At 40.3% G+C, this 23,446-nt stretch overlaps 2 protein-coding genes across 6 annotated transcripts in view; one reads left to right on the top strand and one right to left on the bottom strand.

The window, feature by feature from the left end:
• Positions 1–471: 471 nt before the first annotated feature.
• HPF1 (histone PARylation factor 1) lies at positions 472–10,152 on the top strand. Of its 2 annotated transcripts, none has more exons than XM_071432066.1 (8): positions 472–678; positions 2,019–2,178; positions 4,104–4,290; positions 4,761–4,859; positions 5,886–6,036; positions 6,752–6,839; positions 7,433–7,605; positions 9,396–10,152. In XM_071432066.1, the coding sequence occupies exons 1-8, from the start codon at positions 673–675 to the stop codon at positions 9,525–9,527; spliced, it is 996 nt and encodes a 331-aa protein (XP_071288167.1). In that variant the 5' UTR covers positions 472–672; the 3' UTR covers positions 9,528–10,152. The 2 variants fall into 2 exon arrangements, with proteins under 2 accessions (XP_071288167.1, XP_071288168.1); XM_071432067.1 differs by lacking the exon at positions 472–678 and adding an exon at positions 910–981.
• Positions 10,153–11,525: 1,373 nt separating this feature from the next.
• The window catches only part of CLCN3 (chloride voltage-gated channel 3), a 60,241-nt gene continuing 48,320 nt past the window's right edge, over positions 11,526–23,446 (bottom strand). For 2 of the 4 annotated variants that reach the window (XM_071432061.1, XM_071432063.1), the window contains 4 exons: positions 22,355–22,541; positions 20,663–21,061; positions 18,601–18,817; positions 11,526–14,563 (listed from right to left, as the gene is read on the bottom strand). In XM_071432061.1, coding sequence (XP_071288162.1) covers positions 14,473–14,563; positions 18,601–18,817; positions 20,663–21,061; positions 22,355–22,541 — 894 coding nt within the window. In that variant the 3' untranslated portion in view covers positions 11,526–14,472. Of the gene's footprint in view, positions 14,564–14,679; positions 16,290–18,600; positions 18,818–20,662; positions 21,062–22,354; positions 22,542–23,446 lie in introns of those variants that run through there. The other 2 variants (XM_071432064.1, XM_071432062.1) reach the window with 2 other exon arrangements.

Raw genomic sequence — 23,446 nt, 5'->3', positions numbered from 1 at the left:
CCTTTACCACAGCAAATATTTACAGCCTTAACAGACTGCAGGATAAAAAGATCTAATGGTATTTATTTATGCCATACACGCATCTTTCGCTCTGGTAGGCACAGTGAGTTCACCAATTCCTGTAGCTTAACTACATAATGTTTCTTTAAATAAACTCACTGCGATCTCGCTTACTGAAACAAAAAAAGTGAAGGTTTATATATAACCAGCTTCCCACTCCGCCTCCTGTGCCGCTGGTTTTCCAGGCCCTCTCCTATGCAGAGCACTTGAGCGGCGTAAGCGGATGTTGCATAATGTGATTATGGGCTGCTCTAAACTCAGGAACGTGTCCCACTTGTGGCATCTTACACACGGCTGCCTCCGCTCTTTCACTGAACACAAGCTGTGATGCTGTTTTCATATATATTCCTGGCAGCTGTCAATTGCCAAAGCAGAAGATTAGGGGATTGGGGCTTTTTTTTTTTTTAATTTGTACTGAAAACCTGTAATGCTTCCTCTCTCATGCCTTTAGCTCTGAAGGAGATGATTACATTTCAGGTCATCTCTTCCTCTGTGTGATCTCAATACACCACCCTAACTCATATTACAGGAATTTGAACGTATATGTAAGCAAGATTTTTAAAGATCAGCCTCGAAAGCCTATCTATGCGATATATCTACCGCTGAGGGAACATGGCGGTGAGTTCCCGACGTGTCTCCAGCACTAGCCGCATTCGCCACCCGGGGTGAACTGCGCCCCTTGTCGTGCCCAGTCCCTGCCCCCGGGGTCGCCGCTGTGGCGGCGGCGCCAGAGCCGGGGCTGCCGGCGGCCCCCGCCCCTCAGAGCCCCTCACGCTCCCGGCACCTCACGGCCCCTGGCGGCCGCCGCGCGGGGCCGGGGCTGCGCAGGCGCGGGGGCGCGCGGGATGCGGGCGGCGGGAGCGCATGGCAGGTGGCGGGAAGCGGAGGCCGCGCGGCGCGGCGGAATCGGCCGGAGAGCAGGTGGGGCGGCGGGCGGCGGGCCTGCACCGCGCGGCTGCCTTGCGATGTCTGTCGGCCCTCTGTCTCCTTGCCCCTTGTTCTGTTTGGCTTGGTGGCTTTGGGGACAGACTCAGGGCCCCGCGTTCTCCTGCGCGGCAGCCGCTCCTCGGCGCGGGGACCGCCGCGCTCGGGGTGCGCCGGGCCCGCCGGCCGCCGCAGCATCCCGGCGGGACCGCGCTGCGAACGGCGACACACGCCGCGACCCGGCTTAGCTGGCAGCGGCCCTGCTTCAGAGATGCTCTCTCTAGCAACAGGCTTTCTTTCTTGTTCTTATGTATTTATTTTATTTTTTTATGTTCTTTCAAATGGGGGGTAGCGATTCCTACCAATTCATGGAGACTTATGTGGGAATGCGGTGGTTGAGGCTACTGCCCCAGTAGAGTGTGCCCGTGGATCGTTTCCTAGCCTGCTTCAGCTCACGTTACATAATTTTTAAAAGTAACTTCAGCTCTAAGCCGCTTCTAAAATGCTGCACTGAAAACTGCAGTAGTCGTGACGTTGCATAGCACAGTAGTTAAAATAGTAGAGACCAGAGGAGTTTAGCTGTATTATTTAGTTTGACAAAATAGTATTTCTACTTTGAACTGTCTTTAAAACACACAAATATATTGTATGCTGCCCACAGTGTGATCGGAAATGATCATTTTAGAGCAATGTAGAATTAGATTAAACTTTAGGATTGCCTGCTCCTTTGCTTAATTAACTAACAGAAGTGCTTCTGTTGATTATATTGACCCATTAATATCAAAGTAGCAGTTTGCTGCTGCAGACATGTTTAGTACATTTGTCAGACTGCACTTTTAATGGGTTCTGTCCAAAACAGATGTTCTAGGCTGTATATATACTGCTTTAACTAACGAACACGTCCTGATGGATCTAATCCTTCTTCTTCCATTAGTATAAAAGCTTTGTAGACTCCTTTGGTAGAGCTGAGAGAAAGCAACTAAATTAACTTTTGGGTTGTTTTTTTTGCTGGTTTTTTTTTTTCCAATCTACAGAGTGAAAAAAATGGAGCTGTCAAGAAGAGAAGATCAAACCAGGCAGATATTCCTGATAGTCTTTGCCAAGAAGCAGAAACATGCTATCAGCTTAGACTGCCTGAGGACTTCTACCAGTTTTGGAAGTTTTGTGAGGAGCTAGATCCTGAGAAACCAAGTGGTGAGGTTTTAAATTTTGTCTCTTCTAACTTTCACTCCTGAAAGCAGGCAAACTGGAGTTGGTCAGATGCATTTTAGTGATCCTGCAGTTTCTCACTTGAGATGGAGGGTATTTATGTGAGTGTGAACTAAAACACAGGCTATAATCACCAAGATGTACACTTCAAGCTTTCTAAAATGTAATTACTGAAGTTGTGCAATGCAAAGGGACTAAATGTGGTCTCAATCTGCCTTTCTTGCAAGTGCATTTAAAATGTTTAGTATGGAACTCAAGTTTCCTCATGTATCATGGTTTAATCCCAGTCACCAGCTAAGCACCACACAGGCACTTGCTCACTCCCCCTTGGTGAGAGAGAATTGAAAGGGTGAAGGTGAGAAAACATGTGGGTTGAGCTGAAGACAGTGTAATAGGGAAAGCAAAAGCCACAAGCAAAGCAAAACAAGGAATTAATTCACCACCTCCCATGTGCAGGCAGGTGTTCAGCCATCTCCAAGAAAGCAGGTCTTTGTCATGCTGAGCATGATGCCATATGCTGTGGAATATCCCTTTGGTCACTTGGAATCAGCTGCCTCCTCTCTCAGCTTCTTGTGCACCCACAGCCTCCTCGCTGGTGGCATGAGAGGTTGAAAAGACTTTATCTCGGTGTAAGCACTACTAAATCTGGATTTCAACCTCTTCAAGTTTATTACATAACAGAATGTGGCATCCCTGTGTGCTCTAGAAATGACAGTGTCTTTCAGAGTCATAGAATGGTTTGGGACCTTGGAAGGACCTTTAAAGGTGATCTAGTTGAACCCCCTGCACTGAGCAGTAACATCTTCAACAGAGCCAGGTTGCTCAGAGCTGGGTCCAGCCCAGCCTTAAATGTTTTTAGGTCATCCAGTGTGTCTCTGGGCACACTGTTCCAGTGTTTCACCACCTGCATCATAACACTTGTTTTTTTTTCTTGTGTTTAGTCTGAATCTACCCTGTTTTAGTTAAGAACCATTACCCCTTGTCCTCTTGCTACAGGCCCTGCTAAAATGTTTGTCCTCACCTTCAATACCTAAAGTACTGAAAGGCTGCAGTAAAGTCCCTGGAGCCTTTTGGTCTCCAAACTGAACAACCAAAGCCCTCTCAGCTCATCTTTATAGGAGAGGTGCTCTAGGCCTCTGATCATCTTCATGACCCTGTTCTGGACCCACTCCAACTGGTCCATGACCTTGCTGTGCTGACAGCCCTGGAGCTGGATGCAGCCCTGCAGCTGGGGTCTGAGCAGAGCAGAGGGGCAGAATCCCCTCCCTGGCCCTGCTGCCCACCCTGCTTTGGATGCAGCCCAGGACACGTTTGGCTCTCTGGGCTTATGGTGGCTGTGGCTGGGTCATGTCCAGCCTTTCACCCACCAGCATCCCCACGTCCTTCTGGGCAGGGCTGCTCTCCATCTGTTCATCCCCAGCCTGTGTTGATACCAGGGGTTGCCCCAACCCAGGTGCAGAACTTTCCAAGACCGCTTGGTCTTGTTAAATATGAAGAGATTCCCGTGGGCCCAGTTCTTGAGGTTGTCCAGGTCCCTTGGGATGGCATCCCATCCTTCAGGAGTGTCATCTGCACCCCTCAGCTTGGTCATCTGCAAAGTTGCTGAAGTTTGCTGATCCAGTCTTGTGTAATTGATAAAGATGAATATTAAACAATACTGGTTCCAGTTCAGAGCCCTGAGGGAGACCACTCATCACCAGTCTCCATCCTGACATTGGACTGTGGCTGGATGGCTACTTTTTATTAGAATTGTAATAACTCTTGAATGAAAACTATCTGGACAAAAAAAAATCTTAGCTTTCCTTGTCTAGTGAATAGTGTTTGACTGAATTTATGGGAACTTTCGATACCTGAGCAACACCAGAACTTCCCAGTCTAGATGTGCACCTGATTCATGGTTTGCTTTTCAGATGCACTTGTGTCAAGTGTTGGACTTAAGCTGGTTGGACCATATGATGTTCTTGCTGGAAAACACAAAAAAGCAAAATCAACAGATGTGAACTTCAATCTTCATTGGAGATTCTTCTATGATCCCCCAGAATTTCAGACTATACTTGTTGGGGATAGCAGAACACAGTATCACATGGGATATTTCAGGTATTTTATTTCCTGTGTGCCTTTGTCTCACTACAACTATGCATAGCTTTTGTTCTCTTTTTCCATGAAACATAACTTGTGTGCTATCACCAAGCAAGAATCTTTCTTTTTTGTAATAAGACATTAACACGTGGCTTTATCTTTTTAATAAAAAAGTTTGCAGTAACAGGAGTTGAAGACTAGATTTAAATATTTATTAATCTACCTCCTCCAGCCATCCAAAGCACCTTCACTCACTAATCTTTAACTTTTGCCATGATGCTGAGAAGAAAATCAAGTTACCAAAAGGAAATGTGTGGCTGCAAGCTCTTTTCAAGGCTTGCTGTAAGATTTTAGAGCTTTAGATCTAAGGGCATTTCTTGGTGGGTTTCTGGAGATGGCAGCATAGTGAGGAGGCAAATTTAGTTTTACTTTGAAATAGGAGAAATGGACACAGCTTGACTATTTTGTGTGTGCTTTTTCATCAATAGGGATGTGCCAGATGAGCTGCCAGTGTGGGTTGGTGCAAATGAAGCAAAGAAGGGTTGTGTGATTTCACAAGTTGGTGATAATGTCTTTGCTGCAGTCAAGTAAGGTTCATATTTACTTTTATTCACAAAGAACAGAATAGAGAGAAATTGTTAATTCAGAGGTGGGATGTGGAATAATGAAGCTAACTTATTATATGGCTGTCTTAAGAAACCCTCACTTATTTTCTGCCCCTGTTGGCAAGTTTTAAGATTCTCTTTAAAGCCTTTGTAGGCTTTTTAACAATATTTTCCTTTCAAAACTAAAATAAGTGTTAATTACGTCATTCCTTAAATATGTTGGCTGAGACATCCAGTGGATATTTTATCCAATTTAGAGGCTGTGTTAAAATTATTTTGTAAGTAGAGAAAGGGCATCTCAAACAGTGGTGAAGGAAATCTGAGTATCATAGTAGATAATAGCATCGGTCTCTTGTTCTTGTCTACATAAAAATACATTATTTTTGTATATAATCAATATCTACAAGAAATACTATTTCTGCCCTGTGGCAGGATAACACTGATGTGGATATGTAGTTCAGTCTGATTCATGGAACTTTACATGTTCCTGTGTCAGGAAGGTAAATAACTGACCTCATCCCTGCTGGTTAAAAATGGAAAGCTCTCTAAGAACAGGCACGTGTCAGTCAGTGAAAGCAGACTGAAGAATGGCTTCTGCAAAAGAACCCTTGTGCACTGCAGAGTTAAATGAGGACATATGTTTTGAAAGTAGCATGGGGAAGCTCATAAATATGTATTTATGTGCATGACTTGGATGACAAATGGTGTATGTGGCACAGAAACAGCAAACTGAATTCTTAAGATAGAAAGATGAACAGTTACTGAGGCTGGGAGAACCTCGAGCACCTGCAGATTGCATAATTGTAATGCAGGTACAAATAAGAAAAGCCCAAGTACTGGATATGCCAAACTATTTTCTTGCCTCTTCTTAAGAGGGTGGCATTTTCAAGTCTGTGTGTGATTAAACACAGGACTGCTAATCTTTGTTGTTAAGATCTAGAGGCTTAACATTTAAAAGGCTATTAATTTTTTTGTTTTGTTTTCTTGACATGTTTAATCTATTTGCAGATTATTTTTGTCAAAGAAACTTAAGGAAGTGGCTGATAAAAAGAAAAATGCTGTTTTGAGAGACATAGATGAAAAGCTAACAAGAACAGCAAAAGAACTGGGTTATTCTCTGGAACAAAAAACCCCGAAGATGAAACAGAGAGATAAGAAAGTATGACTTTCCTCATCTACTGGAGAGAACTAAGTTCTGTTAAATTTTTTTTCATTTACTTCCTGTTTGTGTTTTTCCATCCTTCTAGTCAGTAAGGATGCTACATTAGGAATTTCCCAAGGTAATCAGCTCTCTATAAAGCTTCAAAAGAGGGAAGATTACTACAAGTGTGTTCCAAATAATAGGATATAATAAAAAACACTTGTAAATCATAGTTTGGCATTCAATTAAAAATGAAACAAGAACAAACCACCACCAAAAACAACTCAGTAAGCACAGTAGTCTAGAAACTGGAACAAATAGAGGCCATGGAGAAAACTGCTTTAAATGGAAGATTGTTCTAAATAGTTGGGTTGGATCTGTTAAAAACAGGACCATTAAGGATGATATAGATGATAATAACAGAGATTGTTTGCATACCTGTTAAAAATAATTATGGTAGGGGACTAAGTAAATGCAGTATAGTGCAACACAAGTGACTACAAGGGTTCCTAGAATTCAGAATTCCACTGAAATTGCATTTCCAGTTATTTCAAACTTCAGTACTTGAAATTAACTGCAATATAATTTGAAACTAAGTTGTTGTCCTGGAGCCAGGACACCATGTTAGGTTTGACCACCAGCAGTCAGATGTTAGTGTTTAATGAGGTGAATTATTTTTAGGTCACAGTACTGTCTCATGGTGCTATGTTCCATTTTCTGTCTCTCTATTCAGGTGGTGACCAAAGCATTTCATGGAGCAGGCCTAGTCGTTCCTGTAGACAAAAATGATGTTGGATACAGAGAACTTCCTGAAACAAATGGTAAACATGTTGTTCACTGTATCCCTCTGCTTTTTTTAAGTAAACAACCCTCAGTAAAAATCAAACTGCATTCATGTTTTCTACTTAAAAAATTTGGCTGATAGGAGTAAAACGTAGAAGTCCTGACCATCACACTTGACCTCAAAGTATTGTCATTAAAGGAACCAGATGAGACTCAATGAAAAGTGCTAAATCTGTGAAAATACCTCAAGTAGTAGTTTAGGTGATCTTTTCTTTTGTGTTATCAAAGCCATGCAGGAAGTAGAGCAAAAAGCTGATCTTCATTCTGGGTTGTGTGGGCTTATCTTTTATCCACCACCTTCTTCCAGTGTCATTTGAAGCAAAATCAGTTCCTTGATGAAATTTCATCACACAAGTGCTTGTCTCCCTTTGTGAGGAACTGAGAGAGATGGGCATGGGGTAAGAATGAGCTTCCAAGGAAAGGGGGGGAAGCTTCACCAGCAGGTCAGGGTATGCCCGCTTACCTTACGTGTAAGCATGGCACATGGGTATAGTTTTGCCACAGAATACTTCTGTGCAATATTAAATTTATTTATTTAAACATCTAAATATCTGCTTTTGGTTTTTTGCAGCTAATCTTAAAAAAATTTGTAAGGCTATTGTTGATGCTCCGACTGATGAGGAGAGAGTGAAGGCCTTTGCACCCATTCAAGAAATGCTGACCTTTGTTCAGTTTGCTAATGATGAATGTGATTATGGAATGGGATATGAGCTGGGCATGGACCTGTTTTGCTATGGATCACATGTGAGTAAATTAATGCATAATTTTATACATGGGCTAGAAGTTGTTTTGCTGTAGATTAATTATCCCTAGGAAACTAGAGGTCTACAAGAATATTCTTAATTCATGAAGACTGTTAAAAAGTCACACAACATCATTCCATGTTGAATTTAAAATTGTGTGTGCGAAGGCCCAATCCTGCAGTCCAGAAGCGGAGTGTGAAGGGCCTGATCCAAATACACTGAACAGCTGGAGTCCCTTGTCCCCAGCTACTTGTATAGGCACCCATATTCAACCTGATCAGGAAACAGCCTGATGCTTGTAGTAACCCCAGCTGGGAGAATGTGAACCCAGGTGAGCTGCCTGGCTGTACTGCATAGGGCACCTGCCACCTGGTCTCTCCTCCCTAGTTCTCTGCCAGCAGGGAACATTGTCAGTGAGGGGATTGAATTAATAGCGCTTATTGCACACAAAAATTATGCTTAATGATTTTTATTCTATATTAGCTACTGGCCTGCTGATGAAAAGGGTCACAGTTGTAATTAGTCAATGGCTAGAAAATAACACATGAAGTTTCAACGTCAACCTAATATGAATGGATCATCATAGAAACCCCTGCAAAACTAGGGTTTGTTTTTTTTTGCTAGCTGCTCCTAGCAAAACTGTTATTGGCTAAGTGGTGCTCCAGAGTATCATGGGAAGGATTAAGTTTTTCAGTACTAAATGTAGGCCCAAAAGAGCTGTGCTGATTACTGGTTAAAATACTTAGCCATTGAAATGTATGAAAACTGAGTGCTCTTGCCATACACTGTTAAATTACTAATGTGTTTCTTAGACTTAATGCCCTGCTCTCTTAAGTTCCATACAGCATCTGAAAATGTGTGGTATTTTTCTTCAAAATCCTGCTCATTTAGAGCCCTTCTTTCAGACTAGGCTGCTTCAGCTGCTTACATTTTTTTTACAACTGGAAGGGCAGTGAAGGAAACTGTTCCTCCCATTTTTCTGAGTGGGTGGAGGCAAATCCTCATCTTCCAAGCTTTGTGCTTCTCAGCACATGAGACTAACCACTGACAAAGTCCTGCAGTGAAAAATTGTGTTTACAGTAGTGTAATGTGTCTTGTCTGTTTTACGCTGCAGCTTGGAACACCTGTAACTTTGCAACTGGTTTCTAGAATTAGAAACTTTCATCTTCTAGTTTAGTAAATAGAAGAAACAGTGGCTTCACACATAAGTTTTGCTCAGTTACGTCCCTGCCTTTCTTGGAGCTCCTACTTGGAGCTGTTTTCCAGTTCTGACTGGAGCCTTTCTGGCCATTTGCTTACAGAGCCAGAGAAACACTGACACATTTTCTGTAGCCCAAGACATAGAAAATAACTTGAATCATCCCCTTTGTTTTAGAGATACAATGGACTTACATGTACAATAATGATTGCAAATGCTAAATATGCTCTCATGTTTATACATTTGAAGTTCTTAAATGGTTACTGTAAGTACCACTGTAATCATCAAACTGTGGGGTGGGATGAGACATGGGACTGTGACAGGATAGGGGACTTCACCTGCAGGCTCCAGTTTGGGATGCTGTGGTGAGTGGGATCATCATCTGCTCGATTTCTCTCTCTCTGCGGCAGCTCGGGCACCCCCCTGCCCTTGCTGTGGGTGTCCCAGGTGTAGCATGAGGATGTGCTCAGGCATTTTGGGAGGGGTTGAAGGGCGCGGTGTGAATGGGGCAGAGCCAGGAGCTGGGGCTGCTCCCGGAATTAACCAAGCCACTGAGGCCGAGGGCGGCTCTTGTTTTTGCTTCTCCCCTACAGTACTTCCACAAGACGGTGGGCCAGCTGCTGCCCCTGGCTTACACCCTGCTGAAGAGGAACCTCTTTGCCGAAATCATCGAGCAGCACCTGGGCAGCCGGCGGGAGGAGGACCTGGATCAGCTGGAGCCCTGAGCCGGGCGCGGGGGCTGCAGCTGGGGGTGGCCCTGCGCGCCCGGGGCCGGGCTTGTCCGTGTGTCTGTGGGGCTTTTTGTACTCGGTGGCGGTGTTCCCTGACTCAGTAAAGGTTTTCTAAGGAACGCGCTGCTTCCCGCTGCTGGCTGCACGGGGGGCCCGGGACGGGGAGCGGGGCTGAGGAGCTGCCGCGGGCGGGGCTGTGGGACCGACACGCCCGCCTGGCCCTGCCCTGCAGGCCCCGGGAGCCAGGCCCGGGCCGGGGCTGCTGCTCCAGGGCTGCTCAGAGCAGCGCGCCGGTGACTCAGGGCACGGCGGGGCCGCTGGGGCTCGGTCAGCACCCCCCCGTGCCATATGCAAACCGATCCCCACGTCCCTGCTCCAGGGGCTGGTTCTGCCCTTCTCCGTTTCTGCAGTTGTGTCCTACCCCTCAGGTAAAGCATTCCCTTACTGCAGCGTTCCCTTCTGTGGCAAAGCACTATCCCTGCTCCTGCGTTGCTGGGGCCGGTTCAAGTGGGATGAAACTGATGGGATGAAGGAAATGCTAACTGACATTACAAGAGAAATTAGGAATTCAACTGCAGTTGCTACCTTGCTAATAAAGTAAGAAGCCATCTCCAAGTGATTTTGTACAAGGTGCAAATTAATTGCTTTCAAGGTCCTTAGTTCCCAGCTGAGTTCTTGTTACTGCATTTGGAGGTTTATTCTCTGACGATTAAAATAACAGTCCAGAAATAATGGAAAATAACATTTGCTCTTACTCAACAGCCCTGCCACCATCCAGTGACTTGACTTCCATTGTAGCAATTCACATCAGTACTAATGACAGCAATACTAATTACTACTGCTAAAAATTATAGGCCAGTAGCACTATGCTAAAATGTAAGTCATTCCAACTCTTTTAAGCAAAGGATTGCCAGTTACATGTTACTTTATGGTAGAAGGGAGCAATGGAGATAAAATGTAGGTTAGAATGCTGCAAAAGTATTGTGAGTTTCAAATACACAAGAAAATCACATACTACAGCTACTAGTGTAAATTTGACAACTTTACCCCTTTCATTCAGCATATTAATGTCAAGCACAGACTTGCAGATACTCCTTCACAGGCCTAGAGGGTTTTTTTTAATACATAAAAAAACACGTACTTTCCATCTCATTCTTGTTTTTGTTTCAAGTACAGGAGCCCTTAATATCAGGGCCCTGTAAATCACACAAGTACTAAAACAGTAGAATCATGGAAAGGTTTGAGTTGGAGAGGACCTTAAAAATTCAACTTTTTAACTGTTACTTAAATATGAACTTAGATCTGCAAAAATGAGGACCTGAGACTGGACATCCATATTTATGTATTAACCCCTGATGGAGAAGGGGTTAATACATGAATAATGTAATGTGAATAATAGTCCCTGATGGAGAAATCTGTTAAAGCAGCTGCAACATGACTGATGTGCTGTGTAATAAATGGGCCAGACTCTTTAGCAGAGCCTGCTACACTAAAACAAGGAGTAATGGTTTTAAATAAAAAATATTCAGACTAGATAGGGAGAATGCATTTTTTATTATGAGAATGGTGAAATATTGAAATGGTTGCCCAGAGGGGTGGTACCTGCCCCTCCCTCCAAGTGTTCAGTGGATGGGCCTCTGAGCAATGTGTCTCATGGAAGGTGTCCCTGCCCATGACAGGAGCGTTGGAATGAGGTGATCTCTAAGGTCCCTTCCAGCCCAGGCCAGTCTATGATGTGTACATCATCAGCAGATGCTTTTCAGACAATAAAAGGATCATCCACTTTTAACTTCAAATAAAAAAGATTTTGTTTTAATTCTATAATTAGCTAGGCAATGCAAATACTGCATTTCCTACACTCTATTCTTTTTGACAAATCTTACTAGTTTTGTATGTAAAATTCCTAGCTGTTAATTTTCTCAGGGAAAATAAATGCAAAAATCAAGACAAATCTTGTTTGTGAAAACAGTGAGAAAGTATGACAAAACAATAAATGGTCATACAGAAGTTTTTAATGCTTGATTAAATCATCACAGTAATGAGAATTTTTACTGTAATGATATGCAGTTCTACCACACTATTATAAATAAAAACATTAAGATCAATATTAAATACAGCTCTAGGCAACATCACAGATTAACAAAGAATGCATTCTTCATGAACCAGTATCTGAATGATTTAAAAAATAAAAAAATGCTGACACTTTCCCCCTCCCATCCACCACTTTTTTTTTTTTTAATTAGTAACTTGAGTAAGGCGCTGCAAGTTTCACGTTAGAAATTTTTTGTTGCACAGCACAGGCACACATACTTCATTAACAGAACCTCTACTGCATGTTTACCAGAAGACATTTTAAATGTCAACAGGGAAAGCTTAGCAGGATAAGAGTAAACAGAGATGCACAATTTATGTGCAGCTCTGGGGATCCACACAGAAATGAAACACAGCAGGAGTGTGAACTGTATTTTGAGACAGCAGTCTCTAGAATTAGGTGCAAGTTAATACAGTACACACAGCAATGTTTTACAATAACACCAAACAGGGCAGAGATTTCAAACTGATTTAGAGTGATTTTTGTATGTGTAGTGAGTTTGTATTCTTCTGCTACAGAAAAAGAAATCAGACAACAGAAATCAGTGTCACAGACAACTTCCAGAGCTGCCTTCTGTAAATGGGCCTAATCCTGCTCTTTGTGAAGCTTCCTCTTCTTCAGGCTTATGTAATGTAACAGAGCAAATTTTTAACTAGCACTGGCTTCACGTGGAAGAGTACAGGTGGTTGTTGCCATGCTCCCATTTTTATGTAGCCCAATTCCCTGTTTCATTTCCAAACCTGTTTTTAATACAGGGCCTGATCACTGTGATCCCCCTGGCAAATTTCACTTTCTACTGGTTCCAGTTGCTGCTGGAACTGAGATGATAAAATGTAGATGGCAGTTTTTTAGTAAGAAAAAGAAGTTCAAATTCAACAGTGCACTTACTTAGGCACAGCCATTTTTGTGCAGCTCAGCCAAAAGTGCCACAATTTTGGTTCATTGTGTTATTGTACTTAAGATAAAATCATACTGAGTACTTCATGAATAAAGATGTTTGAGGTAACTGTGATGAATGCCTTAGATTTAAGATAATGTTAGACTTTTAGTGTTTATATTCTGGCCATTTTTGCAGTCTTGTGAGCATAATTGTTAAAAGAAAGAAATTTTATCCAACCTCATATTACAAAACATGATTTTTGTCAGCCAGATTTAATTTTTTTCCTTCCTAATTTAGGCTTATAGCATATTGCCATTTTTCCTCTGCATGCAGTTCTGGTGATGGTCTGATAAAATGAATAGGAAACAAAACAATGTACTGTGAAGAAGTTAGGGGGTCTGTCAGTTCACCTCTAAGTGTGTGTGTGTTGCTGCTGAATTTTAAAGTCCTGCCAAAGTTTCAAGTACTGGATTCAATTCTGCCCTGCTGCTCAGGTGTGACTACATATAATTTACACCTTTATATACTTGGGAGAAAAGAAGAGTCAAAAGCAATTTAATAGTTGCTTTCTCCTATTACTTTTAAAACCCTGCAGGTTTGGGTTTTTTTAAAATAAAACCCTACTATTACTGTTCCAGTTATCTGCCAGTAAAGAAAAAAGGAAATCCAAGGTAACGGCAGTGAGAGTTACATTTGAAAATGATCTTGCATGTATGTTGGATCATAAAGAAGCCATTTTCTTGAAACCCTTCATCTAGTTGTAAACATTTGCTAATCCTCCATTACTTGCAGAGGATTATGAATTATTCTATAAAATCACATTAAAAAGGTAATTAGTTATGTGAGATATTAACTGATTCATATTTAATAGATTTTTTAAATCCATACAAATATAAATAAAGAATGGTAAAACTTCAAGAAAAATAATATACATTTAGTGCAAATTATGAGTTACATTTCTTCCAACCATGTCAGCAGTGGAACGTCTTTTGTGGAGAAGAAAAAATAAAAATGACCATTCTCAAATTTTACAGGGGGGGAAAAGATCTCCAGTGTTGAAGCATGCATTTTTTTACCAGATACACGTATACAGAATTGTTCCAGCTCTTAAACTAGTAGAATAGCAGTATTTTTCCTTATACTGCACAACATTGGTATATATCATAGTGTGTTCAATAATACAAAAATTGCATAAGACCAGGTCACGTTATTGATATTTTCTGCAGCAAAACCAGTATTTTTCTTTAAAATACTGGTTTCACCTGGTTTTAGTTTTCTCATATCATGACAGCACAAGGGTTGAAAGAAGTCTTGTGTGGTTCTTGGAAAGTATTACCTGTTCAACCTGGTTTTGTTGCAGTGCATCTGCACTGCCCCAAGCATTTCGTGATGTACGAACTTAGACATTTAATGGCACAAGAAAAACCTCCCTTCTTGTGATCACACCTCAGTAACTCACAGTACATCTCAATATGAGAAACAACTGCTTCAAAAGGGCACACCAATTTTAAAGAGGCTTTGTTACGGCTCAGGAGAGAGAGAAATAAAGCTCTTCTGGAATGTAGAAAGGTGACGAGTAATAGTTATTACGTTTCATGAAGGGCAAGACCTTTCAGTCTCCACAAGATGGCTCAATTCAGAATGATCCCTCCAGAAACAGGGATTAATAACACATCTCTTCAATGCTGAAGTACCAGGCTGGGCTGGAGAATGGCACCGCTTTGCACGGCTCACCCACTGCACTATCATGGCAGACCTGATGTCTCGGGACGCATCCAGTGCAGGACAGCAGCTCTCCCTTCCCACACTCCCATCAGCTCCCCCAGACTGACTCCTGATTGCCAGCAGCACTGTTATGTAAAAACCCAGCTCGTCTCTGATTTTAGAAGTTTCCCCAGACTACAGTGTTGTGCTATTCAACAAATGAACCTCCTCTTCTGTTTCCTCTCTCTCCTCAGCTATGGGTTTCAGTTGAACATTATGGAGGCGGGGTCTTGGTTTGCCGTCTGGGCCATATGACGGAGGATATCTTTTTTTGTTATAATGCCAAGGAGGCGCCTGAAAAGGATAAATGGAAGACTGATATTAATCCAAGCAGGAAAATAATGAAGTAGAACAAATCTGTAGCCAAGTCCTTTTTGTTGACAGGAATAGAGCAAAAGTAAACAGCCTGATTTTCTTATTTAAACAGAAACATTTTATTTATCAAAATGCTGAGGAACCACCAGTTTGATAAAACACAGCAATGCTGAGACGCTGTATCAAATGGTCTCTGACAGCTGTAGTCCGTTTTAATGAAATACAAGTCATACAAGTAGAGCCCATTACAATTTTTATTTAACTTTTTGTTTCTACAAAAATCAAATTTTCATTAGCATATGCCAACAAAAAAGTAACAAAGAGGGACAAAGAAAAGAGAGGTATGAAAAAGAAATGACAGTGATCCCACTTCATAAGGGAGGCATGTTCCAACCTAGCCATCAGAAGTGATGAACTGCTTGATGGCCCCAAATCAAACTCCCCTTCCCTCTTTTTTTAAACCAGAAGGATCCTTCCAGTCTGACACACTGGCTCAGATTGAATGTATTCATAGGAGCACACTGTACTGGCCATGAAACTTTTGTAAAATAAACAACAGTTAATTAGTTTTTGGAGTTCATGGCTTTAGAAAAAAACAAACTGTGAATAATAAAATTTTCATTTTCCAATTTAGATACTGTGCTCTTATGACACGGTCTTTTAAAACTATAACTGCTAAACATCAAATAGAGTGAGACTGTCCAAAAGGATAATATCACAAGAGAAGCAAAGAGCAGAATGGATGAGCTGCTGCCCTTGTTATTCTGGTTAGTACATTTCAATTTGTCTTATTAAAGGACGCATGAAATACTTGTGAAATATTAGCATAAAATGAGAACATAATTAGCATGTTTTGCACATAAGCAGCTAAACATGGGTATGTTTAGTAGACATGGAACTAGCAACCCATGTCTAAATTAAGACAAAGTGTACCACCTATCTAAGGGGTTAGTTCACAACATCATGGTTAAAATCATATCTAGATTCTGAAGTCAACAGACTACATAGTAGCAGGCCACTTGGTGGCTGGTATCACTGCACATTTTGTAAAGGATTACACTCACTGCTGTAGGTAACAGTGGCAGAATCACAGACTTTACATAAAATCACAGGACTTTGCTAAAAAATATTTTCAAAAACTCATGTTAATAAAGGGGGATTACAGGGAAGATCTAATGATGCAATTAAAACATGCTTATCTCTTCTTCTCAAAAGATGTGATACTTTGCTATTTAACAGCTATTTAAAGCTGTCCAAATCAGAAAAAGAAATTGGCATATATGAAAATCTTAATTTGCATTAGTCAGGGAAAAAGTATTTCTAGCTGCATGCCTTCCCACCTGGGGAATTCAAGAGATCAACCAGCTGGATGGATGTGATCTCATCAACACAAGTATCAGAAAGTTTACTGTTTACTTTCCTTTAATGTTGTGACTAACAGTATGTTCACATTTACAGCTTCTTTTCTACAAAAGGATTTTGCACATGTTGTTTTATGTTCAATACAAATTTTGAGCATAAGAAGATTTCATGGTTCAGCCGATACCATAAAAGCCCTGAACAGTTCACAAGTTTCATGCTTCCTGACTTCTAATGTGTCTAATTATGAGATCTGATATATCTAATCACCAAGGGTTCGACGTGCTGCTTTAGTTGCTCGAGATGCTCTAATATGTTCTTCTTTGTGATGATCCCCAAGACAATCCTGCAACAGATTATGTTATGCTAATAACTGTGTGAAATCAAATGAAAAAAAAATTCTAATCATAATGGAAAAGGATTAGAGCAAACTGAAAAAGAAAAAAAAAAAAAAAGAAATGGTTGCAGGAAAGCTAATGAGATAATTAAATGAGAATTTATTTGAAAGTCAGTACCCTTTCCCAGATTTTGTTTTTTTTCCTTTTTCTCCCAAAATGCTGAACACAATTGGCTCTACAACCACCCCAGAGCAGTATGTTTCTTGCATCAGGTACACATCAGGGTAGCAAACTTTATCCCTTCATCCTAAATTCACATATTTTTGGGTTTTAAACATACTGAAACTAAAATCTACTTTGTATTTCCTTCATTTAATAGTTATTTCTCCTCAGAAATACAGATAATTACTGACATTTTAACAAGCCACAGTAGATGAACAAAGTAGTAACCATGTAAAGTCATAGCAACTGAGCTTCAAAGCTGCTTACAGAGCTGGGCTATCTCGTGGCCTTAGAAACAGACAAATTCAGACAAATTTCTTGTTCATGACAGGACAAATCAAGAGCAACTCCCTGGAATGGATATTCTGATACAAATTTGGAGGAGTAAGGCTCAGTCTTCTCTCTGTCATCTGCACCAATTTCTGTACAATCCAGTCTGGACTGGAATTAGTATGTTGATGCAAGTCTTTAAACAGGTATATTCAGTTTGCAGGAAATCTGCCAGCGAAAATATAAAGTAGTCCTTGATGTCCACAAGGGTATATGCCATCGCTAAACACCACTAGTACTAATATTTATGATCTGTTCTTCTTGTAATGGACAGCGTGCTTGTGGAATGCCACAAATTTGTAAACTGAAGTAGTATAAAATAAATATTAAAGCCATTCCTGCTACTTTATCATAAAATAGTTTAAAATTTATAGTAGAACTTGACATAGTTTTGCAGAATCAAGCTTTCTCTAGAGAAGATTTTAGCATCAATGTCAATGCTTGAGCACTCAACCACAACAGAAACTATGAAAAAAAAATCATAGTAATTATTTTTCAGTGAAGTTCTATTGATTTGAATTTCCCTCCCCAAACAAGAATAATTGCATGCCCAGACTAACTTCTAAATGTCAGATCATTATGTCCTTTTGAAAGGCTTCTGGAAACACTACTTGCCATTCCATACACAGATGCATGGAAGGAAAAAAAAACAAAACAAAACAAAAAACAGACAGGAGAACATTTAAATAAATTTGTTTTAAAATACATCTGAAAAAAACCCCCAACTTGGAAACCAATGAAATATTTAAATATTCGCTACATACAGCAGCAGTCCTTTTGCCCACAGAAAAACCAAGAAAGTCCCAGTCATTTCAGATTTCTTGTCCCAAGGACACTGATCAATCCTAAACATGTCAATGAGCAGACAACATTTCACTCCCTGGGTGCCTTAAAAGACATGCTAAAGGGAAAGCAAGATACTATGGTAGGAGCTTCGATGTTGCATGTCAAGTGTTTAATGCAAGAGATACAGAAAAGCAGAATGTTAAAGGAACAGCTGCACAGAAAAAGATCATGTAAAAAAAAATAAGGAGCAGTTTAGATAAGAGGCAATTACAATGAACATTTATTTTTCATGCTGGGAGCTGATTTATTTAGTAGATAATCACAGGACAATTCCCAACAGTCTCATTTACAAACATTCTAAACCTTAAAACTACTTTCCTGAAGTATTTTGAATTGTAGAAACAAAAGTTGCAGATTGAAGTTCCAGAACTAGGAGCAGTTTAGTTGTTAGTATTCCAAAAATCGAAAGCTTGCTGGTAATCGCCATCACTAGACTCCAGAAGAAGAGATACTGACCAGATCATTTTCTGCTTTACTTTTTATGAACCCAGTATTTGTAAATGTTCAGTAACTGCTGGTACATTGCATGTTGCCAGAACACAGATAACAACCAGGAAATACAGGCCTTAGACTCTGCAGAGCACAAGACTAAATTTCTGCAAGACAAGTTGTGTCTCCTCCACAAGCAAGTTGCACAGACCAAGCTTGCTGAATGGCAGTAAATTTTTAACAGAACATCCTAAAATGACTGAAATCATCTGCCTGCTTACTTGGAATACAAAGAAGGCATAAGAATTTCAGAGAGGTGCTACAGCACAGCACATTCTTAATGAACAGCTGGGGTCCTCAGTTGCAATACCAAACCTACCATGGGTTCAAATACCATGATCCTGGTGTATATCCTGGTTCAAATACTCTGATCCTGGAAGTGAAAATTACTGTATCTAAAAAAATGCACAGCATTGCTGCCACTTTACTCACCCATTGTGTGTTACAAGGCACTGCCTCAGACCCAGCTTGCGGAAAATATCCACCACTATTTCCATTGGTGTGTGGTCTGTCACGGTGAAAGGGCTCATATCAAGGATGCTTCTGAGCTTCAAGGGTCGAGGGCTTTCTGCTGGAAGCGATGGGGTATGCTGGGCAAAACATACCCTGGAACTGCCAACAATCCCCTCCTGCTTCTTTCTAGCACTTTCTTTAAGAAAGACAGGGAAGGGGGAAAAACAGCAGAGGAAGAGGAATTTATATTCTTGGAGTAAGATGTTAATGCAGACATACAGCTCAATCAACACTACCAGGCTCTTGCATATATATTTCCACAGCCACTGCTTTATCCCCAAGGAAGTGGTTGTGCAAAAATCACAAAAGCCATTTGTCATTCAGTTTTAGTCATTATTCAACTAATTGTCTCACTCAAATAAGTAACTTTTATTTACTATAAAGAGGTGGAAAGGCTAAAAAAAGAACTACTCAGCTCCTGAAGAAACTGCCAGGGCAAAGTCAGTGTCAATTGACAGCCCCCTGAACTTTGTCCTAATACCCAACTTAAACCTCCCTCAGTACAACTTCAGGCCATTTCCTCAGGTCTTATCAGTGGGCACCACAGAGCAGAGATCAGTGCCTGCCCCTCCCCTTGCCCTCATGAGGAAGTTGCAGACTGCAATGAGGTCTCCTCTCAGCCTCCTCCAGACTGAACAGACCAAGTAACTTCAGCCACTTCTCATATGGCTTCCCCTCAAGGCCCTTCACCATCCTTGTGGCTCTCCTTTGGATGATCTCTAATGGCTTTATAACCCTCTGATAATCTGGCACCAAAATTTGCACACAGGGACTTGAGGTGAGGCTGTCCCAGACCAGAGCAGACCAGGACAATCCATTCCCTTGCCTGGCTGGAGATGCAGTGCCTGATGCACCTCAGGATACAGCTGGCCCTCCAGGCTGCCAGGGCACAGTGACTCTTAAGACAGACACAACCCAAGACTAAGCAACTTTCACTGTATAATCACAGCAGCTGAAATGAGTCTTACCTGTGAAAGCATTTTCTAAGATTGTTCTGCTATTCCCCCATTACTCAAGTAAATGCAAACTTTAACTAGTATGGTGTTGGTAATAATATCCAAGTTTCGTACATTCATATACATCCTACATAATGTAATACCATGGTATACACAGTAGTAAAACCACAGGCAAAAATCTGACTGAAGTAAACAGTGTTATGTTCACAAAACATGTTTTAAAAAAGCTTCTGTAGACTTCTGTCCCTTTCTCAAGTGTCTTTGTTGAAGAGATATGTATATATAAAAAAAGTCGTTTAAGATGCAACTTCCATCACTTATTTCATGCACTAAATGTTACAGTTTTGTAACATTTTCTTACATAAGTGTGTTTCCTCCTTTGGTTATGATAGTAGCCTCAAAATGCACAGAATTTTTCTTGCCAGTGCACAAAGCATTATCACAAGTATCACACAAGCACCAATAATATTCACCCAGAAAGAGATGTTCCAAACAGGGCTCGTATGCTCATGTGCCCAGGGACTAATTTCCCATTACACAAATAGATTGGAAAACATAAACCTAAAATAATTAATATTGCCCTTATCTCTCCATAATACAACCTTGGTTGTTATAACAAAAGTAAAAACCACACTGTTAGAAAGAAATAGGATATACATTTAAAAATTACTTGGACACTAATTCTTAGAGAATACTAATGGTCAAAATAAGAATTACTCAATTTTGAAGAATGTTACTATAGCATTACTCAAGGAAATGGGGTACTATCAAAAGCCTCAAAAAACTAAAAAATACCAGAGTAGATAATGTTTTGACCTACGTGAGTATGACAACTTTTGTTTTTACAAGAGACAAAGAGATGAGGATTATCTTCATTTCAGAGCCTGCTACTGAAGATATATTATCATACAGTTAAATCAACCTGAAGTGTAAAAACATACAGAGTAAATTCTATTTTAAATATAAAATAATAGAAACCAATTTAAATTGGTGTATATAATAATGCAGTACTGAAAGTTAATTACCTATTGCAATAGTTAAATCTCTTCTTAGAGCAAACCCCACAAGTCTCTGTGACTCCTTTGACATAATAACAGGAAAACCATTGTAGCTGGTTTCGTTGATCAAGGTTTCTATGTCTTCGACAGTCATATTGTCCTGGGTCAGAACTGCTAAAGGGGGGTCGCTCCGCCGAGGCCTCATCACGTCAGCAGCCAGTGTTGTGTGAGTGAACTCTTCCTTTGCATCCAAGAAAGGATACCCGTTCAGTCGGATGTGTGCTTCATAGATGCCTTCCCTACCAAAGGCATCTCCTACCCACTTACTGGTCATCACTGCAGCCATTAGGGGCACAATATATTCCAGCCCTCCTGTTAGCTCAAAGACAATAACTACCAGGGACACAGTCATCCTTGTCACACCACCTGCAAGGAAAATGATAGCCAGTAACATCTGAGTATCAGATAACAATGATTTTAGAATTTTGTGCCTTCCTGTTGAGAGCTACAAACATAACTTTGACATGAAAGGTCATCTGACAAACATCCTTCTGCGTAATACCAACAGAAGCAGACAGAGAAAATTAACACAGAACTTCAAGAAGTGAAAAACAGAGTTTTAGGAAAAATTCATAGAAAGGGAGCTAATAAAGGGAACTGGAAAATAAGTACAGTTATTTAATGTAAGCTAAGAATAAAACTGTGTATATCTCCATACCACATCAGGGTTAAAAGTATTGTGAAACGCAAGGAAATCCAGTGATGTAAGAATTTGAAAAAACAATGGAACTAATGCAAAAATGTCATAGGTAGCAAACCAACAGCTATGTTGTCCAAAGGATTAGGAATTTAATGCTGTTGCTTAATCATAGAAGCTAAACAGAATTATGAGCTGATGAAAAGAAATCTCTTTCTTGGACAACGGAAGACAGGGATTAAACTTCTCTTTTGTTATTATTTAAAATAATTATTTTCTGCTAAGGTTTCTGATGCTATATCTTCATTTAATAAAAGAATATGAACTGTTTTTTCGATTCAATCAAGAGTGATTCAATTTGCACTATTAAAAACCAGAACCTCTCCAAAACCTAAATTTGTATCACTAGTTTGATTGCCCAAACATAATTTTCCTTAAAGAAAAGTTCTACTTCTTGCAGAATCTGTGCTAAGAGTTTTAAAGTTTAATTTCTAAGGCCACCAAGTTATAAATGAGGACAAGTTTAGGTCCCCAATTTAAGCCTCTTTCCATGAAGCTGATTTTCAACAATTAGACTTGATAAAAATATCTTACACACTTCTAAAACTTTTGTTTGGAAAATGAGTTTCAGGAACAATTTTTTGCAATTCATGTAGTTGTAGAAGCTGATCGCACCACTTCCTTCTAATAATTTTAACTGTACTTGACACTGTAAATGCTCTACTTCATACATTTAAATGAACTGATTTCTCTGACCAATGTAGTGATGACATCTCTTGATACCAAAAAGAGAAAGCATACACTACTAAAATTTTCCTATTTCTCATAAATTTAGATTTCACATTATTTATCAGATCACAAGGATTTCAGGGTCTTGTGTAGAGACGTGAAAGTATTATTCTGGAGGGAAGACCCTATAAACAGGTGTTCCAAAACTGCACAAGTTTATGCCTCCTTTCATTTTTTAATAATTATTTTGCTATAAGAAGAAACCAGATACTTATTTGTTATATTTTATTTACCTAAGCATGCAGCAGCACCAACCATGGCATAAAGACCAGGTGTAATACAGTCAGCTCCAACTTCACACCACTCCTTGAAAATGAACCAGTCATGATGGTAGTAAGCCAGCTGCTCCACTGCAATTCCTACAATCCTTCCTGCTATTGCTCCAATTGCCATACTAGGTATGAACAACCCAGATGGAACCTGCAACAAAAACAAAACTGTTGTCATGCTGCTGGGAACATACCTGACACATGACTTAAAAAGTATTTTCTGTTATTTTTTTTCTGAAAGAGATGCAAATACTCAAACTGTCAGGTTAAAACCATGTTAAGTGACCTTGGAAGGTTAGTAGACAGAATTCTATTGATATCTCTGACTGAGCTGATCAGGAGAAACCATTTTATGAGCATGTTTGTTTATATCTTACTGTATTTAAGAGAAAATCTACCACCAATACAGGACCAAGAACTAGACTCAGTGCCAAGAGCACAATTCTCCACCATGTGCATGTCCAGTGTGAGCTGTGCTAATCATACAGGGAAGAGTTCCTTATCATTTCCTGTCTCCCTTATTCCTTCATGTTCCTCAGAGTCAACATTCACTTACTAAACAGGACTGCCTTCCTAAACTGTTTCCTGACACTGCTATAAATTAACTAAACAGGTGAGTTTTAAAGGAGGCTTTGTATTATTATTGCTGTTTCCTGTAGAAATGAGTGTATATAGAATGCTAAACACACCAAGAGAGAGAAGGCAAGATAATCCCCACCACAAAAAATAGGTAACACAATAGGTTAAAAAAGAAAGAAGCTCCTACTGTCAGTTTAGTTACTTAAAATGTTTTTCTGCTACTAACTAAAGCCTTGTCACACAACCATGGCTTAGTAAAATATTAGTGCAAACTTCCTTTTATCAGCAGTTTCATATAAAGAAACTGTTGTACATCTTTTCTTCTCCTTACGAAGCCAATCTTTCCAAAAAACATACTGGTACCTAAATGTCTCATTAAACTGTAAATGCCTGCTGCTTCTCCTCACAGCAGTTGTTAACAGCAAGCTATTTTATACTGTGACTGAGGTACAGACGTGACTACAAAAAAGGAGCCGA

This window comes from Agelaius tricolor, unplaced genomic scaffold (assembly GCF_023055355.1).
Source record: "Agelaius tricolor isolate 1412-34295 unplaced genomic scaffold, bAgeTri1.0.p SCAF_8, whole genome shotgun sequence".
In the NCBI taxonomy this organism is placed as follows: domain Eukaryota; kingdom Metazoa; phylum Chordata; class Aves; order Passeriformes; family Icteridae; genus Agelaius; species Agelaius tricolor.
Note: the sequence above shows the minus strand (reverse complement) of the source record. Positions and strands in the feature narration are given on the sequence as shown.

Coding starts and splice junctions, on each gene's coding strand:
- HPF1 (XM_071432067.1), top strand. CDS start 925: ATGGCAGGTGGCGGGAAGCGGAGGCCGCGCGGCGCGGCGGAATCGGCC. Junction 982..2,018: donor CGGAATCGGCCGGAGAGCAG/GTGGGGCGGCGG, acceptor TCCAATCTACAG/AGTGAAAAAAATGGAGCTGT. Junction 6,037..6,751: donor TGAAACAGAGAGATAAGAAA/GTATGACTTTCC, acceptor CTCTCTATTCAG/GTGGTGACCAAAGCATTTCA.